Source organism: Ostrinia furnacalis, unplaced genomic scaffold, assembly GCF_004193835.3.
Source record: "Ostrinia furnacalis isolate ACB-3 unplaced genomic scaffold, ASM419383v2 OfSCF0183, whole genome shotgun sequence".
Classification (NCBI taxonomy): Eukaryota; Metazoa; Arthropoda; class Insecta; order Lepidoptera; family Crambidae; genus Ostrinia; species Ostrinia furnacalis.
The window spans coordinates 446,640-468,559 of record NW_021130422.1 but is presented as its reverse complement, the minus strand read 5'-3'; the positions used below and the strand labels follow the sequence as shown (position 1 = coordinate 468,559).

Genomic DNA, 21,920 nt, shown 5'->3' with positions numbered 1-21,920 from the left:
TCTCGAGATCGTAATTGATTTATCACGATTTATATCCATTTTCAGCAAATAGGAGAGGAATAGTGTTATAAAAATATCTGTAAAATTCTCCATTCCTCATCACAGGTTTATTTCCTCATTACTCCTATTAATAGTACGAATAATTGCTTTTACATTATCTTTGGCTTTTTGAGACAAATTCATTTTAACATTTCACTGGTCACTATTAATTATCCGTGATTTCACAGTGATTTTATACGAAAAAAAACTTTTTTTTATCTGTTGCACACATATGATTTTGACATTGACGGCAGTCAATTTTAATTTGTCAATTTACCACAGCAAAACTTGTTCATGTGTTATGAAATAAATAATTGAATTCATCTAAAAGATTCATAAATAACTATAAACATTACGTTTTTCTAAGGTATGTTTTCGTAGTCTAGTATAGTCAATATTTCCGATTACGTAGTTAATTTTCAAAACAAGAGATACGCAGTTAAGTTTTTGACAGAGTAGCTAGCTATTGCTAGCTTTTAATTGATATTACTCGCAGTTTTCGAGTTACTCCTGGTATTTTAAATGTCTCTAACTAACTACACTTTAGTAAATTAGCCTGAAAATTATTCACAAAGATAATTTGTTATTTTCAGATGGCGACTAAATCGATAGCAAGTGCAACGGTTAGAGCAGTGAAAAAGCGAGTGCTACCGTCAAGGGCGGCATTAGTTCTTACACCTTCTGCTGTGAGCAAAGTTAAAGAAATAATGGCTAAAGAAGAAGCCAAAGGTTTCATTGGACTAAAAGTTGGGGTAAGACAGCGGGGTTGTAATGGATTGTCTTACACTCTGGATTATGCTAAAAATAAAGAGAAATTAGATGAAGAAGTCAAACAAGACGGTGTCACTATCATCATTGATAAAAAAGCTCAGTTAACACTATTAGGTAAGTTAACTTTATTTGTGTAATAGGTAGGTACCTACCTGTTTTTATTATGTTAATATTGTCTTCATCAAAATTATCAAGAGAGTAGTTTGATGTCTAGGCCTAATTAGGTATACAACTTAGCCTGTTACATTAGTGTACTTTTTTTGTTATTTTAGATCCACATTTTTGTTTGGGTATTAATTAAAAACAAATAACTTAAGTTTTATCTTAGCCTACTGCTGATAAGAAGCAGAATACTACAAAACCAACTTAAAATAATATTATTTATGCTTTTTCAGGAACTGAAATGGACTTTGTGGAAGACAAACTATCAGCTGAATTTGTGTTCAACAACCCAAATATTAAAGGCACATGTGGGTGTGGAGAGTCATTTAGTATATAAATATGACTGTTTGCGCTGTAACTTTTCAAATTACAAATACAGTTAGTCAAGAAGCAACAAAAAAATTAGCATATTGTGTAGGTGCTTACACATTTTCAATTACAAAAAAATAGGAAATAGTATCCTGCTTTGAATTAGAGCACTTAACGAAAATTATAAAAAATCCATCATAACAGTACACTACAGTACACTGCTAATTTAACAGGATGACCGACAAATGTGACAGATTATCATAGTATGTATGTAATTTTTGTGATATTATATTCAGTAGTAGTACATAATTAGATCTGGAAATCTTATGAAAATCTTTTAAATCAGAATAACTTGATGATTCAGCTTTGGCTTAAATAATTTAAATTTTATTCAGCAAATTGCCACTATCCAGATAGCTGAAATGTCATTTTACAAACCTAAAACTTAAAACCTAAGGCCTGGTTTCCAATTATAAATTTTTGGCTTGTGTGCATCGCATCTTATTATCAAGTTAGAGTTTTTTATAATGAATTAATTCTTGAGTAGAAGATAAACACATCCATATTTTTTTTTCATCAGTATTGGAACAAAATCTTAATAGGTATATAATAAATGACTTTCGAGAGTGTTCAAGTGTTGCATTGCAAATACCTAGATGATTTTATATTGTTTTGCTTCTTTAATTTTCTTTTATAGGCATATCTTAGATTTAGGTAGCTAAAAATTCGTTAATACTGGGAATTGATTCTCTGTTTTGTTATGTTTTATTGTTATACATATAGGTATCATAATAATCACCATTTGCCTCAAGTTCTAAAGTAAAAAAAAACATGTACCTACGTTGTATATAAAAATATTGTAGGTATGTTTTGAAATATGTATAATAAATAATATAATTATTTTTTGTAGATAAAAACAAAGTTTGCAAATACATAAAATCATGTTTCATGTAGAAATGTTAAATTTAAAGTATGTAGGTATGTACAATTAATATAGTTATGATACACAAGAGTGAAAATAAATAAATCTTATTCTTTGATCTCATGTTGTACTTACTTATTCAAAAATATATTTTACTGGAAATAGGGTGCAAAAATGTACTTTAAAATAATATGAAATTATCATTTTATTTAATTTTTTTTGGCTTTTTATCTACCCAGTTATGTACGACGGCTAATTTTCTTTGTGGGTTTAATTTGTAAGCCAATTGAGAATGTTACTAGGTATGCAAAATCACTTGAAACCTATGTTACAGTTAAGCTTTTACATTTACAAATACATTAGTTTTTATTTCATTCAAAAATACCCAGTAGTTATGATTTTATAGGCATTCAAAGTTCGCTTAAATATTGAGTCCCGCCGACGGTCACGTGACCCCGTGTGACGTACATTCACAGCGTTCGCTCACTAGAAAACGGATATAAACATACTTAAATATTTTTTTTTTGTAAATACAAACTTATTATACATATTAACACCCAGACCCATCACGGAAATTAAAATTGAACCAAACCCAAACTTGATGCGATTGTGTCGTTTTATTGCCAATTACCTTCCAGCTCCATCATTAGACCCCGATTACTATATAGAATTAAAATACTCATCAATACAAAACGAACGAGCCCAAACTCGATGCATTTAAGTCGTTTTATTATAGAGTTCCTATGGCCACCTTCCAGCTCCATCATCAGATCAGCTCCATGTCATCATAATATTGCATGGTCATCCAAATCACATGTGTTTGCGAAATTTCAGCTTAATCGGTTGCCTGGAAGTGGGTCTTAATTCAGTTTGCAAGATTCCACCCATACAAATATGAGCCAGTCGTTGTAATATGACGTCACGCGCATAAAATGGCGGGCCGGCCGCCGCCCGCACTTTTAAAATTAAATATCTTGGAAACTAATTAACGTATCGAAATAATTCTTTCACGTGTATTTTTTATTTTTAACAGAGAATACAGAAAGCTAAAAAACAAAATTAGTGAACATTCTTCATTCTGAGCCCCGATTACGGTATAGTTCCAAAATACTGGACTGTCCTGTCGATGACATTGACAGTGGGGCGCCACCGTCAATACCGGATCGCTGGTTCAGATTTTTGCCATGTTGGAAACCATATAGTTGAACGATGGTAGCGCCCCCCTGTCATTGAGTTTGGCGGGACAGTTCAGCGTGGGTCATCTATAAGATGGGCAGCATGTATTTCTTTCTCTATGCTCGTAGTTCCGTCCTGTGGGTCTAGACAAAGTGCACATTTTAATCGCAAACCAGTCGAAAAGTGGTCGAAAAGCCTTTTTTTTGTATGGAGTTTTGACGGATTCTATTTTCGATTCGATCAAAAAGTGCACTTTGTCTAGACCCACTGACCATAAAGTTAATATTCCTTCGGAAGGAATATTAACTTTATGGTCCTGACGTACGTACAAATCGTGTTATAGATGACCCACGCTGAACTGTCCCACCAAACTCAATGACAGGGGGGCGCTACTATCGTTCAACTATATGGTTTGCAACATGGCAAAAATCTGAACCAGCGATTCGGTATTGACGGTGGCGCCCCACTGTCAATGTCATCGACAGGACAGTCCAGTATTTTGGAACTATACACGTAATCTTTCATTACACATCACACCCGTCTGGACCCACCCGGCTTTAAAAGCTTATCACAGTTCTAATATAAAACTTACAAAAATAAATATCAATATTTTATGATGGATGACTCTTGAGTGCACGCACAATAGTTTTGATATATCTCGGGCCGCTAATAAATCATGCTATTACTATGCAACTGTGACAGACTAGTATTTAAAAAATAATACGTGTTCCATGTTCCAGCCAAATACGTCCTTCCTACTGTCGGTTCATTTTTTGTCTCACTCTTACAAATAACATGGAGGTAGTGGTTTGAGCGCAGTTCAATTTTTCTTTGTTTACGTGTCGAATTCGTTTAACGATCAGAAATATAGGAAAATATTGTACGGTTTATGGAATTTATTCAAAGTGATCCTCACATTCGATTGTATTGAACTGTATGAAATGAATAACGGAGAAGTTGGAGGGCCTAGAGGCAGAGGCCGCGGTTGGCAGCAGCCTGAAAATCAGCCACGGGAGCTTCGCCGGCCTAGGATCGTTACCGAGGATGCGAAAGGTAGCTAATAGTTCATTGATATGTATTGTGCACTTTCACGAATTAAATCCTGTGCGATTCAACGTCGTCATAGTCGGTCAGTTAACGCGTTCTGCAATCTGCATAATTATAATACTTTAGGTGAAAGTAAGGATTTTCATTTCTAATGACGTTGCTTCGTTTGACAGAAGCAGTCGATTGTACCGTAAATTGGTTGTGATGCATATTTTTTGTGGGTTACTGTGTCATTATTTGAAGTGATGAGTGGTACTATAACCTCTGCAGATTTTGACACACATTTGAGTAAAGACTTGTTGCGAAATGTTATTTTTGTTGCCAGCTGAACCTCCTAAAATCGAATCCAATTTGTCGGCGGAGGCTAAGGAATGGTACCCACCCAATTACAACCCTCAATCGGTGCCAGCCTATGCACCAGATCCGGCCCCCTACCGGCCACACCGCTTCTCTGTACAAGACCGTTTGCGGCAAGCACAAGATCAGAACCTGTACAACTTTGATGATATGTCATATTCCCTTGAAGAACAAGAGAACATGGATTTGCGGGTTGGTATATTTTTACTAATTACATTTTATTCTCAGCGTTTCTGTTTCAGTTACTCATGTAATTATTGTGCATGTGTAGATGTTTTATTAGATTAAATTTATTGGTTTTCATTAAATGTACTGCAGGAGAACATTGCCAACCTGATTACTGTTATGTGTGAGATAACATTTGACCCCGGCAAGTTCGACACCCTGTGTGGTCCTTTGGTGGACTCCTTTGCTCATATGCTTCATGATGCCAACTACACCAGGGCCTTGGTTGAAGCTATTGTTAATCAGGTAAGTTATTGAATGTAGTTATTGATGTATTAATTTGGTCAACTGAGTTGATATCAAGTAACCATTTTCAAATGCAATGAAAATATTCATGAAAAGTTAAAATAAAAACATCAGATAAGTATTTTGCATATTTAAGAGCTTAAGTAATTGCAGAATCAAGGATATTCACTAAATATAGATTATTAACAATGCTGATGAATGTAAAAAAATTCATAAATGATGCCCAGAAAATGTGCAAATCTAATAAGTTTTATTTTCTTTCTTGATCAGCAACAAAATATGGAGTAAAATAACATTCTATGACCACTATGCAAGTTAAGCATATTATGTTTATACCTATATTTTTTGGAACGGTTCCAAAGAGTACCATTCTGAAGTAGAACAAGAATACAAGATGTTTCATTACATAAATTTTCACTTGAACAAAACAAAAACAGCATAGTAATCTAATCTAATTATAATCCAATTATAATCTTATTCATTCTTATAACATGAACAAACAAAAGTTAGTAAATTAGATCTTAATTGGATTATTATAAGATAGTGTTTTTTATGAGATCTTATTAGGTTACTCTTTACTATCAATATCCTCTAGTCAATTACATTTTAATACTTCACAGTTCAGGTTAAATTATAGATTTATGGGAAAGTGTAGCATACTGTGTTCAAAAAATTTCATGTACCACAATCCTACTTTACATAGCCTTCTTTAGTATCCATATTGTATTATTATTTGGGGTAAAAGCATAATGGCACAGAAGTATATGATTGAATAAGTGACACATAAGTTTCTAAATAATTAACTTGACTCAATGAAGTTTTTCCATTAATTAGCTTATTGTCTGTAACACTATACTTGCGCACTAAACTAATTGTCTTGACCCAGTTAAATGCAAAAAAAACTTCGTTAAATGTTTCGATTTACTTCAGATTTTTATTATTTGATTAATGCTTGCAGTTACAACCGTATTTAACGCTTTTAAAAATCGCGTTACCTAATTCATATTGATGAGTGTAAACGTTTTGTATTCAGTCGATCGGCGAGTCGAACTTCCGTTACAACGGCGCGCGCCTCTGCTCGATGTACGACTCGGTGGCGGCGCCCGAGGAGTCCACGTTCCGCGTGTGCCTGCTGGAGAGGTGCTCCACGGAGGAGAACAAGATCATCAGCGGCGTGGAGACCTCGGAGGAGAACATGCGCGGGTTCGCTATGTTCCTGGCGGAGATCTACACGCAACTTGAAGATAGCCAGGTAAAATCAAAATCAAAAATATTTATTCAGTTTAGACCACAAGTGGCACTTATGAACGTCAATCCCAACTAATATTATAAATGCGAAAGTAACTCTGTCTGTCTGTCTGTCTGTCTGTTACGCTTTCCCGCTTAAACCTCGCAACCGATTTTGATGAAATTTGGCATAGTTTGGTTTGAGTCCCGGGAAAGAACATAGGATAGTTTTTATCCCGGTTTTTGAAACAGGGACGCGCGCGATAAAGTTTTTCTGTGACAGACAAAATTCCACGCGGGCGAAGCCGCGGGCGGAAAGCTAGTAGAAAATAATAAAAAAAGAAAAAGGTAGCCCTTATGGGGCACTTTACATAGTAACTAAATGATTGGTTCGTTCGTTCGTTCGTTTCAGCCGAAAGACGTCCACTGCTGGACAAAGGCCTCCCCCAAGGATTTCCACAAAGACCGGTCCTGCGCCGCTTGCATCCAGGTACTTCCCACTAGGCAGTAGCGGCGTAAGGGGGGGGCGGTGGGGGCGGTCCGCCCCGGGTGCCAAGCATCAGAGGGTGACAAAGTCGCGCAGATTAGTACTCACTGACGCATCTGCATGGCAAGGACGGTCGTGATGTCATGACAGGGGGGGTGCCATTCTGGGGTGCCTTAGGCTATNGGGGGGGTGCCGCCCCGGATGCCAACCTATACGCCGCCACTGCCACTAGGTGGGCCGACGATCTGGTGAAGGTCGCCTGGATGCAAACTAAATGATTATTATGAGAGAATTATAACATTAAGATACCTCCCTATGTCAGTAACAAGATTATGTACATGGATATCAAGCTGGATACAGTGAAACAGCAAATTGAAAAGTACAGTAAAAGTTACCAACTGAGACTGGATAGTCCAGGGTTTCCCAATTTTTTTTTTTGCCAAGGAACCCTAATTTATTATACTTTTCCTAGCGGAACCCCCGTACTACTCCGCCCGCACGCCCCGCCCCTCCCTTGTGCGTAAACAAGTCGGTGCGAGCGAACAACGTCGGTCACGAAACGTGGGATAATATTTTTTACGGAACCCTTGCGGCCTTTCTACGGAACCCCAGGGTTCCGCGGACCACCATTCGGGAACCGCTGGGATAGTCACAGAAACGAACTCGCCTCTCAACTGCAAGGAACTGGCATTCTCCACTTTTCTAGACTGAAGAGACATAGCATTCAAAACCTAGCGAAAAGATACGCAGTGAAAGAATAAGACATGACTCACTGGACTAGTCTCTTACTGAACGCCTCAAGAACCGGATTAGAATCAGACAGATGATTGGATTATTGTTTCACGGAAACAGATTGCCAAGTAGCAGAATAGAATAGAAAAGGAAAAACAAAATATTATGAGAGAGGCACAAAGATTATTATGATAGAATCGTAGCCCTTCAATACCCATCGAGCCACAATAAAAATAAATTGTGCCGCGATCTCATACGACCGCGTGGGGTTCCACGAGATAAGTTTGAGAGACGCTCTAAATATACCTCTCTATAGAATAATTTACTATATTTTACTGATAAGCAGCACATCAATCCCACATGTTACGATTATCACTTTGATTGACAATAAATGAGTGCAAAGACCTTAATTATTATCATACCCAATCCAAAACAAGTATTATGTAATTTGAACAAGAAATGTAACTTCCAAGTTGTAGGCTCTTATACAATCATAATGTAATTCACAGGTTTATATAAATGTTTGTTTCAGGGTGGAAGAATCAAGACTTTGGGAGAGAGCCTCTGTAAGGTCTTGCTCCACCTTTTGGATACTGACAAAGATACCAACATCAAATCTGTATGTCAACTTCTCAAGGTAAGTTTGACTTAAAAATCTCAGTATTTTTTAACTTCAGTTTCTATTAGAATAGGTAATTTAAATTGAGGTTTTTTTATTTTTTTCGTTAATTCACACAACTGTCTTGATGAAATATTTGTGTCATCAAAAAATACTTATCTAGATTAATAAAATGTATGTTATATTCGACATAAGATTCAGTCTAACTATAAAGAATTCTTCGAATAATATTACGTCGTTCCGATTGAAATTAACTCAACATATTCACTGTTTAACATAAAATGCTAATCACATTTGTATTTAATAGCCAAACAGGAAGTTGGGTTAGGTTTGACTATTTACAGAAATTATATTTTGCTTAAGCTGCTCAACATTCTTTGGGAATTTCCATGATTTTTTAGGTTGATTCAAAATGAATGAAATTAATAATACAATTTTTTGATTTTGATTTGATTTGAATCAATGAATGGTAAATAAATGAAATTAGAGTGATGATTTTTAACTTATCGTTTAATTATGTTATAGTACTATAAATATTTTTAGATTATATTAATAATGTCTTCTCATTAAAGTCAGAATTCAAGCATTAATTAACTCCAAAAGAGACTATAGACATTAATCTGTCAATTAAAAATAAAGAAGGGTAAGTAATAGCACTCATTCTTATTCGAGATAATATTCATTCATACATTGTACTAAATTCATAAGCATTTAGTGATTCTTTTGGCTTTCATTCATCTGTTAAACACATGTGGAGAAATAGCTTGATTTACAAGAGCTGTACTGCTGATGGTATACAGCGTGGAAACGACAAGTGATCTCACTCGATTTTTATAAACTATACAAAATGTTGAATGTCGGTATTTTCGTATAGATCCAGTTCATTCTGCAACCTTTTATTGATACCGTTTGATAGAGTTCGTGAAGCACTTTCAGGATTAGTAACCAGAGGTGGAATTGTGTAAAGCAATCGTAATCATTTGACAGTTCATAACGTACGATAAAGTCAGTTATACAAAGCGTTTGACAGAATAATCGTACGTTATGAACTGTCAAATGATTACGATTGCTTTACACAATTCCACCTCAGGTTTTAAATAAGTTGTATAGTTTAGAAATAATCGTGTGAGATCACTTATCGTTTCCACCCTGAATTTTTTTGTTTTTCATCTGTTTTCCAGTATCAATCCTGCCTGACAAAGGTTTAGTTCAGATATGTGGTGTTTAGGGGGCATCGACACGTAACCGATCTTGTTTTAATGTTAAGAGACAGGTTTTATTTAGTACATTTTTAGGGGTAAGTGTAAAAGTTGTAATCGTCTTTTTTTAGAAGGCATCAACTTCAATGTGATAAAAAAAGAGTAATTTATACTCGTCTTTGATTGTCCCGAAGACTGGTTACAGTGATATGGATCGTTTCATCCACAAAGACGCGCCTCACCAATTTTTGGTCAAGGGAAGCGCGGGGTGCGGGGAGTTTGATCCGAACGTCATTATTGTAGTGTGCGTTTGCACTCATGAAAAATTTAGCGTGTACCGATAACACTCAAACATTAGCGGAAGAATGGTGGGGCGCGTCTTCGTGGATGAAACGATCTAGACTGAGATGTGTAAAATAAGCGCTTTTTAAAAGCCTATTTGCAGACAATAGGGATGTTTCCTGGGTAATAAAGCAAGAGTTTTAATTAGTCCGTCAGTTAGCTTATCAAAAACTACTCGACACGTATTTTTCACTTTTTAAAACTAATGAAAATGTAAAGAGATAAAGCGTGCCAAAGTTCTAAAGAAAAGGCCCGTGACGTCAGTGAGTGCGTAAAAGTGCAGCACTTTGTGACGTCAGTGAGTGCGTAAAAGTGCAGCACTTTGTGACGTCGCGCGGAACTTCAACGCACTATAACTTTGTAATTATTTGTTTGTTTTATATTAAAATTGACGGATTAAAAAAATTTTTTTAAGAAACTAGCCAAATAACGACTTATGACTTTTGACCGTCAGCTGTCCGGCATAGCGCTGGACGCGGACTGCCCGACGGGCATGCACGCGGCCTTCGAGCGGCTGAAGCGGCGCGCGCAGCTGCCCTGCGTGCGCGCCGTCGTGGCGCTGCGCGGCGCGCGCTGGGGGCTGGCCGAGCGCGAGCCCGAGCCGCTGCCCGCNCGGATTATACAGGGTGGTTATACATATGGAACGATAAGTGATCTCACTCGATTATTTCTAAACTATACAAGATATCGAAAAACTAGTTACTGATTCTGAAAGTGCTTCACGAGCTCTTTCAAATGGTGCCAATAATAGATTACAGAATATGGAAGCTGGTAACATTTAATTTTTGGATTTTGTAACTTCTCGTTTCCACCCTGTATAATCCGGTTGTATCTCCAGGTCACCTAGATACATTCCATAGCAGCTATTCAGGTACATACATTTACCAATTTTGGTGATAAATAGGCATTTTGTATTAGTTTTTGTATGGCGCCTGAACAAAAACAAAGGGTAATAATTTGGTGTTATACATAGATTTCGAATATAAAAAATATATAATTTTACTAATTAAGACATGACAAAAAAACTGAGGTATGTCTCGTTTCTGTCGGGCCTGGGTCACAGATGACCGTTCTTCTTTGGTCTTAGGTTCTAAAATTAAAAGAGGCTGACAATGACAATTTGGTGACTGTGTTTCTTGTCCCGAAGCAGCCCCCCTAGACAAAACGCACTTTTTGATCGAATCGAAAATCGAATCCGTCAAAACTCCATACAAAAAACGGGCTTTTTGACCACTTTTCGACTGGTTTGCGATTATAATTTGCACTTTGCAGCTTTGTCTAGACCCACAGGTAGAGCAATACTGGGACGTGTAGAAGCGCTTTATAAAAAGCCTATTTGCATAAAAAACAATGACTTTTGTTATGTCAATTTTCAAATTGCGTAACAAAATGGAATCCCTTTAGGTATCGTGTCATGAACTGTCGACCTTTCAACGCGAAAGCAAATACGGCGGGCGTTAACTCTCCTATCAAACACGGATCGTTCAATAGCAATCGCCTCGAGTTCGTTAAACGTGACGTCATTGCCTAGCAATATTTTGATTAAAAATTGATTGCTACGAAAATATGGTCATATCAAATCATGTAATTTTTTACGCAGTTGCTAGCGACATCGCTGAAATGTATGACAGATTGTACATTGTCTCTGGCGGACACTTTCACGAACTAAAATCTTCATAGATTTTTTGACGCACTCGCAATCGACGACTTAAATGCAAACTATATGCACTATATACTAAGTACACTGATGACCTTATAAGGGTTGTGGGAAGGCGCTGGATGCAGGCGGCGAGCCGCCAATCTGGGAATCATTGGGGAGGAACTCAATTTCGACAATTTGTCCCTTACAGCAATTCATATTTCCTGTGACGAGCTATTCATCTATATCTTTAGAACAACGATTACTTAATAACATTTTTTTTACCACATAAACGTTTACAGGACACAGGCCGCTACCAATCGATCAACATGGAAAGCATTGGGGGTAGGCTTGCCAGGCGTCCGGCTTTAGCCGGACATGTTTGGCTTTTTACGGTCTTGTCCGGCCAAATATTGTCTTGTCCGGCCTGTCCGGCTTTTGTTAGGCTTTTTATTTGGCCTGTTGCGCCAAGCGAAGGTTGAGCCACAGAATAATATGAAGCGAACGCATCAGGATGTTAAGTTGGCCAACCGATGATACGATGACAGTACTCACTCGTGAACTAAGACACTAATTACACCCCCCCCCCCCGGGATGTCATGTCCGGCTTTTAGGGTAAAATGTCCGGCCAAATGAAGCACAGAGTCCGGCTTTTTGATTTTGGACCTGGCAACCCTAATTGGGGGAGGCCTATGTTCAGCAGTGGACGTCCTGTGACTGAAATGAATGACGATGACCTCAAAATGATTACTTTTCATGAACTGTAAAATCACAATACCTATGTCCTAAACTCGAATTTTGCGTAATAGGTGATAGGTGTAACAATTATTACGTAAATGTTACTTGAATGGTACTTACTTTTGTTTTTTATGATGCTGCATTGAAATAATCCGATTTAAATGTACATTCATTGTATGTAGGTAACTCATATTCTGTGATCATACTTTGTTAAAGAATAACAAAATGTATTACGAGTAAGTAATTAACGTTAATGGAGTGTAGTTAAATTGCATCTTTATTATTATTTCAATAACATCATTGTTTTCTTTTTAATAAAATTAATTTGCTTCTTTAATGGATTGTATTGCTGATTGCATTAATTTATCATTACGAGATAAATTGTTTAAATTATTTTTCCCTTTTCTGCAACATTTTTCATTGATGCTCCTATTAGTTGTAAGGTGATGTTAATAGTCCATTAAATTAAAATTAGCCGTTTTAACCGACTTCAGTAAAAGGAGGAAGTTCTCCATTTGGTTGGTATGCTTTTTTTTTTAATTCAACCCCGTTAGTTCCTGTTATTAGCGCGTCCAACAAAATAGAACAAAAAAAATCTGTAGCCTTATACCAATACTAATTTAGTATAAGATTGAATCTCACAAGGCTTCAGATTTTAACTAATACAGAAACTCTAAATTCAAAACTTCTTCAATAAATTCAGTTCAGTGTCAACAGATTTTATTATGCATGAAGTTAATTAAAATAGGCCTCGCTTCATCACGAGAACACTAAGCAAATGTATGCCAGGGTCGAATATTATAATAGCAAATCAATGTTGGTGAATTCATTTCAAATATTTTAAAGGTCGCTATGAATAGAGGATAACTCTGGCATACAAAATTCGAGTACAAAGAAATTTAACGGTTTTAATTTAGTGCATCAGAATGTACAAGGCTTCTCCGGCAAAGACTTGGAAATTGAGTTATTTATCCAAGAATTGAATATTCATGTCTTATGTTTAACGGAACATTGGCTCAGGCAATATGAACTAATGCTGGGTGTTGGGCACCGGGTGTGCCCGTTACTATACCTATATAATATATTTAATTGATTTGGAGATGTTCACTTTTTACTATATTGAAACANCTCTTCAAGAGTTAGCAAATATGCACACCACCAACAGCTTGGCAGTAATGACTCATAATCATTTACGTCTCCATCCAGGATGCGTGGAGTTCGTCTGGGTTAAGGCACATGCCGGCCTGGAAGGCAACGAAACAGCAGATGAGGCCGCAAAAAGTGCAGCGTCTTCTCAGCGTGCTCCCGACTTTTCTAGATTTCCGATCAGTCATGTAAAGCGCGGTATACGAGAAATAAACCAACGTCTCAATAATGATCGGTATATTACTGCTAGCACGGGTGCCCTTACTCGGAACTGGCTTCCAAACCTGGACAACATTATCCAACTTTTCGCTCAGGTGGAATATTCCTTCCACCTGACACAAATTCTTACCGGTCACGGCTATCACCGACAATACTTACATCGGTTCAAGATAGCTGAGACCGACAAGTGTAATTGCGATCCAAATGCTGTCCAGGATATACTCCATCTACTCAAAGACTGTCCGCGTTTTATCCGGCAAAGAGTGCAACATATGGCTATATGCCAGTACCTTAAAGTAAAACCTTTTGAAATATCGGACCTGTTAAAGAGGGAAAGCACCATCAAATCATTCATAGAACTGTGTAAATATATTGTAAATAATTTAAAAGAATACAATAGTACTTAAGAAATAATATATTAAAAAAAAAGGAAGGTGGCGTCTTTTTTTTTTCGCGCGGCCATCGACCAAACTTTGTTTTTTGATTACAAAACAGTGTAATGAACCAAACTTACTATGGCATGTATACCTCTAAACTCAGTCTGAACTGAGTTACGAGCATTAGAAGTTTAATGATTTTCATACTAGATTTGCTTTTTGCGCGCAAGTTTTCTAAGAAATTGTAACAAAATATTGCGTTATTTTTTTATTGCGCTGATTCTGCTGCATACTGATGTCTGGAGCCTTTAATGGATGGTATTGTTTGTTTACACATACAATGTCATTATTTTCTTGCAATTTCTTACAAAACTTGCGCGCAAACAGCAAATCTAGTATGAAAATCATCAAACTTCTGATGCTCGTAACTCAGTTCAGACTGAGTTTAGAGGTATACATGTCATAGTAAGTTTGGTTTATTACACTATTTTGTAATCAAAAAACAAGGTTTAGTCGATGGCCGCGCGAAAAAAAAAAGACGCCAATTTCCGGCATTGTCTTTTAATATGATTATTTGTACTACTGGATAAATCCGTAATTACAGTTAATAAGGCCAGTTTAGTTAGCAAAAAACTAAATAAAAGGTAAACATAGCTAGCTCCCAATGGAATACCATCACTTTCCGAATTCGATATTTATCTCTTCTTTCCAGGAAACCAATTACACCAACCGGTCTCTATTTACACGTATTTAGTTGTTATAATATCATCGTCATAATACTCTGCTTAGTTTACGACTAATTGGTGTGATAGTTGGAAAAATATTATAACTTTATTATTTACTTGCCATATCCAACCATTAATTGGAACTCCCACTACGAAACCGTAATTTCCGTGGAGTTCGGCGCTGCCGGATACGGCGATAAACTGGAAAGGATGCCACTGCCCACTCAGATTAGTACTTGGCAATTCTGCACTATACCTGAAAATGAAAATCATAATCTGTACTAATGCTGTACAGAGAGAGAGCGTATTATGAAAAGTTTGTTCATTTACGAGAAAACCATTGCACATTTTAAAAATTATTCGCTATTTAAACGGTGATTTCAGATGGACATAAGCTTTTAAAGGGAACTAAAGTCAATGTAAAGATTACCATCTTTTTAAACAATCGAACAATATTAATTTCAGCTTTTATAACATGACCTTTGTACTGTTAAGACTATGTAAAGTGGCATTCACACCTCGTATTTTTCTCTAGAAGTCTAATTCCTGCTATATGTACATAGGTATACTTCCCAACACATTCTGTAATTTATAATGACAAACTCCTTATTACAGTGCCACCGTTTCGTGAAACCTGTTATGATTTAAAAAAACCTCGTATTATGGTGACCTCTTGATTTTTTATAACTTTAAGCTCATGTTTCCAGTATCTTCAATCTCTGATAATCTCTCGGATAATCTCAAAACTTTGTTATTTACTTTTAAATATCCTAAGAGCAAAACATTTATCCATCGTAAATCAGCAAACTGAATTCAAAACTCCATTTTAGCTCTATCAACATTCAATATCAAAGTAAAGCAGCGATCGTCACGTCCTTCCGTTGAATAATAAACACAAGAACCGACACCAACACACGCCGTGTGATATCGCTGCAACAGAATATTGAAAGCCTGTCGCACAAAGTTCAAGTGCACTGTGTCAGTGTCAGGTTCATCTTTGATGTGCCTTACGCGAGGCTTCAAAGGAATAAAGTGCTGCACTTGAGAACGCTTTATTTTGTCTTTGAAATTTTAAAATCAAGTTTACTTATGCATGAACTTGAACTTGACATAGTGCTCTTGTGCGCAGTAGTTTTCAGTACACACAATTTGCGAACTTATTTGATTTTGTTTTAGGTTTAGCCTAGGCGCAGATCACCGACTTTTAGTTGGCCGATAGTTGGGTCGGGCTGTTAATCAGTATGGACATATGAAAGTGCGCACATTACACCGATTTGATATCGGCTGATTCTTCATACAAATTAAAACCGGGCTCAACTATCGGCCAACTAAAAGTCGATGGTAGGCTTAAAAGCTGCTCTGACGATAAAACCGCCGGCCCATTAATCGAAATTCCGAGAACACATGCGGATTACCCAAAAAATACAATCTCACTCATAAAACCGTACTGGCTTCACTTTTAAACCTTTTGCGCTAACAGCAGCTTCCACGTTTTACGTGTGTACCTACCTATGTATAATGCGTTTTATTTGTAGAGCAATTAGTGTTATACTTAGTTCATTTTTTTTAAAGTGAATTCTAAAATTATATTTGCACTGTTTTTACTTTTTTAAATTACCTACATACTTCATCTTTTGTCTAGTTATTATTGAGTAACTTATACTGAGTAAGGATTATACGAGCTAAAAGACGGTAATGAAAGAACTTTGAGATTAAAACGTAGGCGTTGTAGAGGCGTTACTTAAGATATTGATCTTTAGTCTGATGATAGAAATATAAGGGATACGTAATTACTCTGTGGTCTTTTATCTAGGAACTAAGTATGTAATAAATAAAAAAAAGAATTGGTAACGGGTTGAGTAATTATATCTATCTACACAATTATTATTATAATAGACTGCTATCTTAATATATTAATAAAAGTTATAGGTACTTAGGCGAATTAAAATCGTACGTCATATTTTATTTGTATTCAAAGCTTTGCTCATATTTCACGGAATGAAGTTTAGAGAAACAAATGCAATTTCATATTCTAGTTGTAAGCATACTTGAAGGTTGAAGTTTTAAAATATTCTTTAGAAGCAGATTGCTAGGAGCTTCAAGTAATGCTTTTATAGCTGTTACCACCTGCGCTGGACACAAGAGGATTTTGTTATTGTTGTGATTTTGTGGTTGCGCCGTTTTACTCGTTTCCATCCATGAAAAATGTTTAAAATTTTAGTTCTTCTATATCTGTAGTTTTTGAAATACCATCTGAAGAAAGGCTTAGCCGAATTCACTTTAGGTTTACAGGGAATATAACACCTTTCAATGTGAAACTGGTAATATTAGTAAGAGATGTTTCATGCCCGCGGCATCGCCCACGTGAATTACTCGTACATACGATCTTTCGGAAAGTTTGGGACTTCTGCAAGGACGAGAACATATTGATTAGAAAGATAAGAGGACCAAAAAGAGCCTAATTTAACGAACAAATTAAGGTATGAAATAAAAAGCTCCTGCCGCTTAGTAAATGAATGCACGATATTTATTATGATTGACTTTTATTAGCATTGAAGGTAAATTACTGTTCATAATTTATTAGGAATAAAAGCTTATAGCAGCTTAGACTTTTCCTGAATCGGAAACAATACAACAGCTTTACTCGTTAGCCGTTGTGGCTACAAATTATGAGGAAATGTTATTTTAAAATGTTCAATCTGTTTCTTTGTTGCGACTGAGATAAATTGCTAACGCATATTTTTATTTGTAGTGCACTGCGTAGAATTTCAAAGGAAGCCCCAAGAACACCTCGGGAACCAACAGGAAACTTTTGCAAAATGCTGGCATGAATATAATAGGCGAGCGTTTTAATCTGAATAGACAAACGTGTTCGGTTAGTGCAAAAGGCTAAACGGTGCTCAAATAAACATTGTATGCCTTGGAAATTCGAAATAGTTCGACCGAATGTCAGATACAACGGAATTATATTGATGGAGCGTGTAATGTTTGTAACAATTTTTAAATACAATTAGTCATGAATTACTAAGAAACTATTTTATAAATGGTGAAAGCTTTTTATTTGAAACTAGCGGCCGCCCGCGACTTCGTACGCGTGGATCCCATTTTTTCCCGCTAACTCCCGTTCCCGTGGGAATTTTGCAATATCCTGTTGTAACTAAGCTTTAAGCTTACTAAGGTACCTGCATGCCAACAAGCGTCTAACTTAAGAGGTTTAGATTTTTCATACAAAAGGATTTTCCCGCTAATTCCTGTTCCCGTGGGAATTCCTAAGTATACTATAACCTGCCCAGGTGTATGAAGAATAATTGTACCAAGTTTCGTTAAAATCCGTCGAGTAGTTTTTGTTTCTATAAGGAACATACAGACGGACAGACAGACAGACAGACAAAAATTTTACTGGTTGCATTTTTGGCATCAGTATCGATCACTAATCATCCCCTGATAGTTATTTTGAAAATAAGCTAGCGTAGGCAACTTTCTAAACAAGCCGATTTAAAAAAGATCTGTTATTTTCTATTTTCGAGGTCATCGATTGAATTCATAATTATTTCATTCTTAATTTAATTGTTGATTGCGCTAAGCATTAAAGTTGTTCAAATTTTGTAGTTTGTTCAAATAGGCATGTTTCCTGGGTAAAAGGCAAGAGTTTTTAATTAGTCCATTAGTTATTTAGCATTATTACCGTTTTTATTTTATCAGGATATACCGCTTAGTTTAAAAGTTATTACGTTTTCTTTACAATAGGTAATTGGAAGAAAAAAAATTCGACAAAAATTTTTTAAAAAATCTCAAAAATTTTTTGACCTCTTTTTTGTCGATAAAAATAGGTCTAGTTTCATCTATTTTCATATGTACCTACACTTTAACGTGACTCACACTGTATTAAGACCCAGAAAATTATCGTAACTTGCGACGCAAGGTAAATCAAATAAGTTCGTTCACCAAATGGGACCGTCGGAAAGTACAAATTATATCACGCGATATCGCCATTATTGGGTCGAGATATAAAATGCAAATAAATAGTATACATTTCACCATTACTATGGCAATCGTCTGGTGCATGCCTTTTCTATTTCAATTTCATGTTTTCCACTGTAATTTGCTTTGGAAATTCTTTTCTTATTGAACGAAGCAAAATAAATAAATTAGCAAACTTGTTGGAAGCGGAATGTGCAATAAACTTTGAATGAAAGATGACAGCGAATATTAATTGAATCGAAATATTATTTCATTGTTTATTGCTAGTTTTGCTTTTTGTCGGTGCAAACTATTAAAACCTCTTATAGTCTATCCAATATAGCTTGATTAGAATGACGGCTGTCAAACGAATGTGACTAGTGCTGAGTATGTTTCGTACGGTTCACATAGATGTATCGATAAGTTTTCGAAAAAATGATATAAAAAAATGCACCCAATTTTTCTTCATATCTTTATTCATAAAAATGACAATAATATGATTTAAATTTAAAGACAGTAAAATTTAAAATACATGTCAAGGGTGTACAACCTAAGTCGTAGTCATTATCATCAGTGTTCTTCAGTGGTTTTTTCCTCTCGCTAGAGGGTGATGGGCATCTCTTCTAGAGCAACGGTCGGTGCTATGAATACCCAAAAAAATTACCGGTGATTGATTTCCGATGTTTGATTATTTAGGAATGAAATGTTGTTTGGTTTTTAATAGTGAACATTTAGAAAAACGTAACTTGACTTAAATATGTTACAAAATTAGTTAGAAAAAATTTTGTTAAATATGTTAAAAAAATAGTTTTAATTTAATATGACATTTGTCGATATGTCCCAACAATAACATTTTTGTAACTCGAGATAACCTTGTAGAGACGTCGTTAATACTCTAGCTTGATTTTTATAATTTCGAATTACTACTTATTGGTGTAATTTAACGCTGCATTTACACGAAATTAACATTTTTATTGGAAGCACTGTCGTCGAAAATATTGTTTGTAGGTCAGACATGAATTATTTCTTGTCCGCCAATATTTAGCTCTCATTGATCGCTACTACAAAGTTATGTCGTTACTTTTGATGGCAGCTGTCATTCTAATCAAGCTATATTGGATAGACTATAGTGAAATGAAATGAGAACCGTCTAGTCACCTCAAGCACTTGCAATAAACGAAATTTTAGTACTTAATATTACCTGAGCCATTAAGTAGTTAATAGTGTTTAATTTTAATGTGCTGTATCTCTATAAGCTTAAATATCTAATTCTAGAGATAATAATTTAAGGCCAGAATTATTTGAAAACAAAATACGAGTACATTATACAATTATATTTACATGCCGAGAGTAAGGTTGTCGGAATAAGTTAAACCTGAAAAGTCAGGTTTACAGATTCATTTTTCCTAGAAACTATAAAACTCGACTGTCTGGTGATATTTTTTTCTCTATTTCAGATATGGAAAATCTCCAAAGTATTTACCGCGAATACGTGGAATTTTCCAGCTGCTTTGCTGTTTATATTTGATATCACTTTATGATATTACATTTCTGATTCCAGTATAAAAGTTTTATTTAATATTTCATGCGAAAATAGCGTCTATTCACATAATATTATACTGATTTCATTTAAAATCAACTTCGTAATAACAAGGTGATAGTTATAAAGGTAACAGGATTTAATGAGGAATAATCCCGTGGATAGCTACGGGATTACTCCTCATTAATTTGCAACATACCAATAAACAAGGTTTGGAAAATATTTTGAGATGAGTTTGCAAATGTGCCAAAAGCAAATATTTGTCATAATCAAGTGTTTCACACGGTTGGTGAGATAATGGCTCATCATCTATACTTACTAATATTATAAATGCGAAAATAAATCTGTCTGTCTGTCTTGCTTTCACGCCTAAACAACTGAACCAATTTTGGTGAAATTTGGCACAGAGATAGTCTGAATCCCGGGAAAGGACAAAGGATAGTTTTTATCCTGGTTTTTGAAAGAGGGACGCGCGCGATAAAGTTTTTTTGTGACAGACAAAATTCTACGCGGGCGAAGGCTCGGGAGGAAAAATTGTAAAAGTAAAAATAAAAATATTTCTCTTCAGAACTTTTCAATGACTTTCGTGGGATCTGATCAAATTAACTGTCTAGTTTTCATTTATTTTTTACAGTTGGTTTCGTTCATTTAATAATTTGTAAATTTTAAAGGTTAAAAAGCTTACAACACAACAAACTTCTTTTTGAAATATGTTTTGTATTTTACGGAACATGAAATCGTGAAGAACATTTCGTAAAAGCATTCTGTAAAAAACTGCAGTCTCGATAAAGTTGGGAAACGGTAAGTCTCGATAAAGGTTAAATATTAACCCTATACTTGGCAACGACGGTTTTGGTTAATATTTGTGATTTACACTATAAATATTGGATTTATGATGAGTAAAAATTATGTAAAAAATACGAAAAAAAATCTTAGGTATGTAGTTTTGGAAATGTAGTATGTATCTTTAAGTGCACATTGCCAGCTTTGTAGTAAATTAAAATATGTTTTATTTGTTAGTATAAAGTAGTTATTTAAATGAAAATTACTACAAAACCTTAAGATATTCCTTATTTGAAAAACAAAAAATCTATATCTTTTACAAAAAACTGAAAACAAAGTAAAAAAAACACTTCAAAGTATGTAACACCTTGAAAGTATAGCTGCATTTGGATGTATGACAACCACTCCATCAGCGTCGTTGGAGTACCTCCTGAACCTCAGACCCCTCTTACCATCCAGGAGAAGCAAATGCAGATAGAACACATAGGAATCTTGCAAGACCATCAAAGAAATACCAGGGGTATTGATGCCAACTGGTACTGAACTGTGTTCACGTCTTTGATTGAAGATAATTAGATATCCAACGTAAAGTGCAAACACAAGATAGCGGAAATGGATCTCTGGAATTCTCAGGGAAACTATGCAGCAGTCGAACTGGCTAAAATTCTTCAATCACCAGCTTTATAACCAAATGCATGCAGCAGCCTGGACAGGCTGCTCGCTTTTTGGGGTGATTTGGGTTGGTTGGAGTAGGAAAATAACCACCCAAGATAATCAGGAGGCTAAGTGCGGCTTCTAATTCATCAGCTGAAGTGTCACCGCTACTGACTTTTGTCCTGGTTCGAGATTTAGGAACCATAACCAGCATTTTGCTCGTCTGATTTTGTTGCTGCAGCACTAAGTTGTTCAAAAAACAACCATTCTTTAGTAAAT

General features: G+C 35.7%; 2 protein-coding genes across 2 annotated transcripts; both read left to right on the top strand.

Moving 5' to 3' along the window:
• Positions 1 to 291: 291 nt before the first annotated feature.
• On the top strand, positions 292 to 1,996 carry MagR (Iron-sulfur cluster assembly 1 homolog MagR). Its single transcript, XM_028306023.1, has 3 exons — positions 292 to 406; positions 633 to 924; positions 1,206 to 1,996. Exons 2-3 carry the CDS (start codon positions 633 to 635, stop codon positions 1,307 to 1,309), a joined length of 396 nt encoding a protein of 131 aa, XP_028161824.1. The 5' UTR covers positions 292 to 406; the 3' UTR covers positions 1,310 to 1,996.
• Positions 1,997 to 4,150: 2,154 nt separating this feature from the next.
• On the top strand, positions 4,151 to 21,530 carry Paip1 (Poly(A) binding protein interacting protein 1). The gene is made up of 8 exons (XM_028305875.1): positions 4,151 to 4,432; positions 4,752 to 4,975; positions 5,102 to 5,254; positions 6,288 to 6,506; positions 8,233 to 8,337; positions 10,315 to 10,489; positions 13,444 to 13,618; positions 21,401 to 21,530. The coding sequence occupies exons 1-8, from the start codon at positions 4,321 to 4,323 to the stop codon at positions 21,528 to 21,530; spliced, it is 1,293 nt and encodes a 430-aa protein (XP_028161676.1). The 5' UTR covers positions 4,151 to 4,320.
• Positions 21,531 to 21,920: the final 390 nt, after the last annotated feature.

Excerpts from the sequence above, each read along its gene's own strand:
- MagR (XM_028306023.1), top strand. The coding sequence starts at position 633 with ATGGCGACTAAATCGATAGCAAGTGCAACGGTTAGAGCAGTGAAAAAG. Across the intron at positions 925-1,205 it reads AGCTCAGTTAACACTATTAG|GAACTGAAATGGACTTTGTG; the intron begins GTAAGTTAACTT and ends ATGCTTTTTCAG.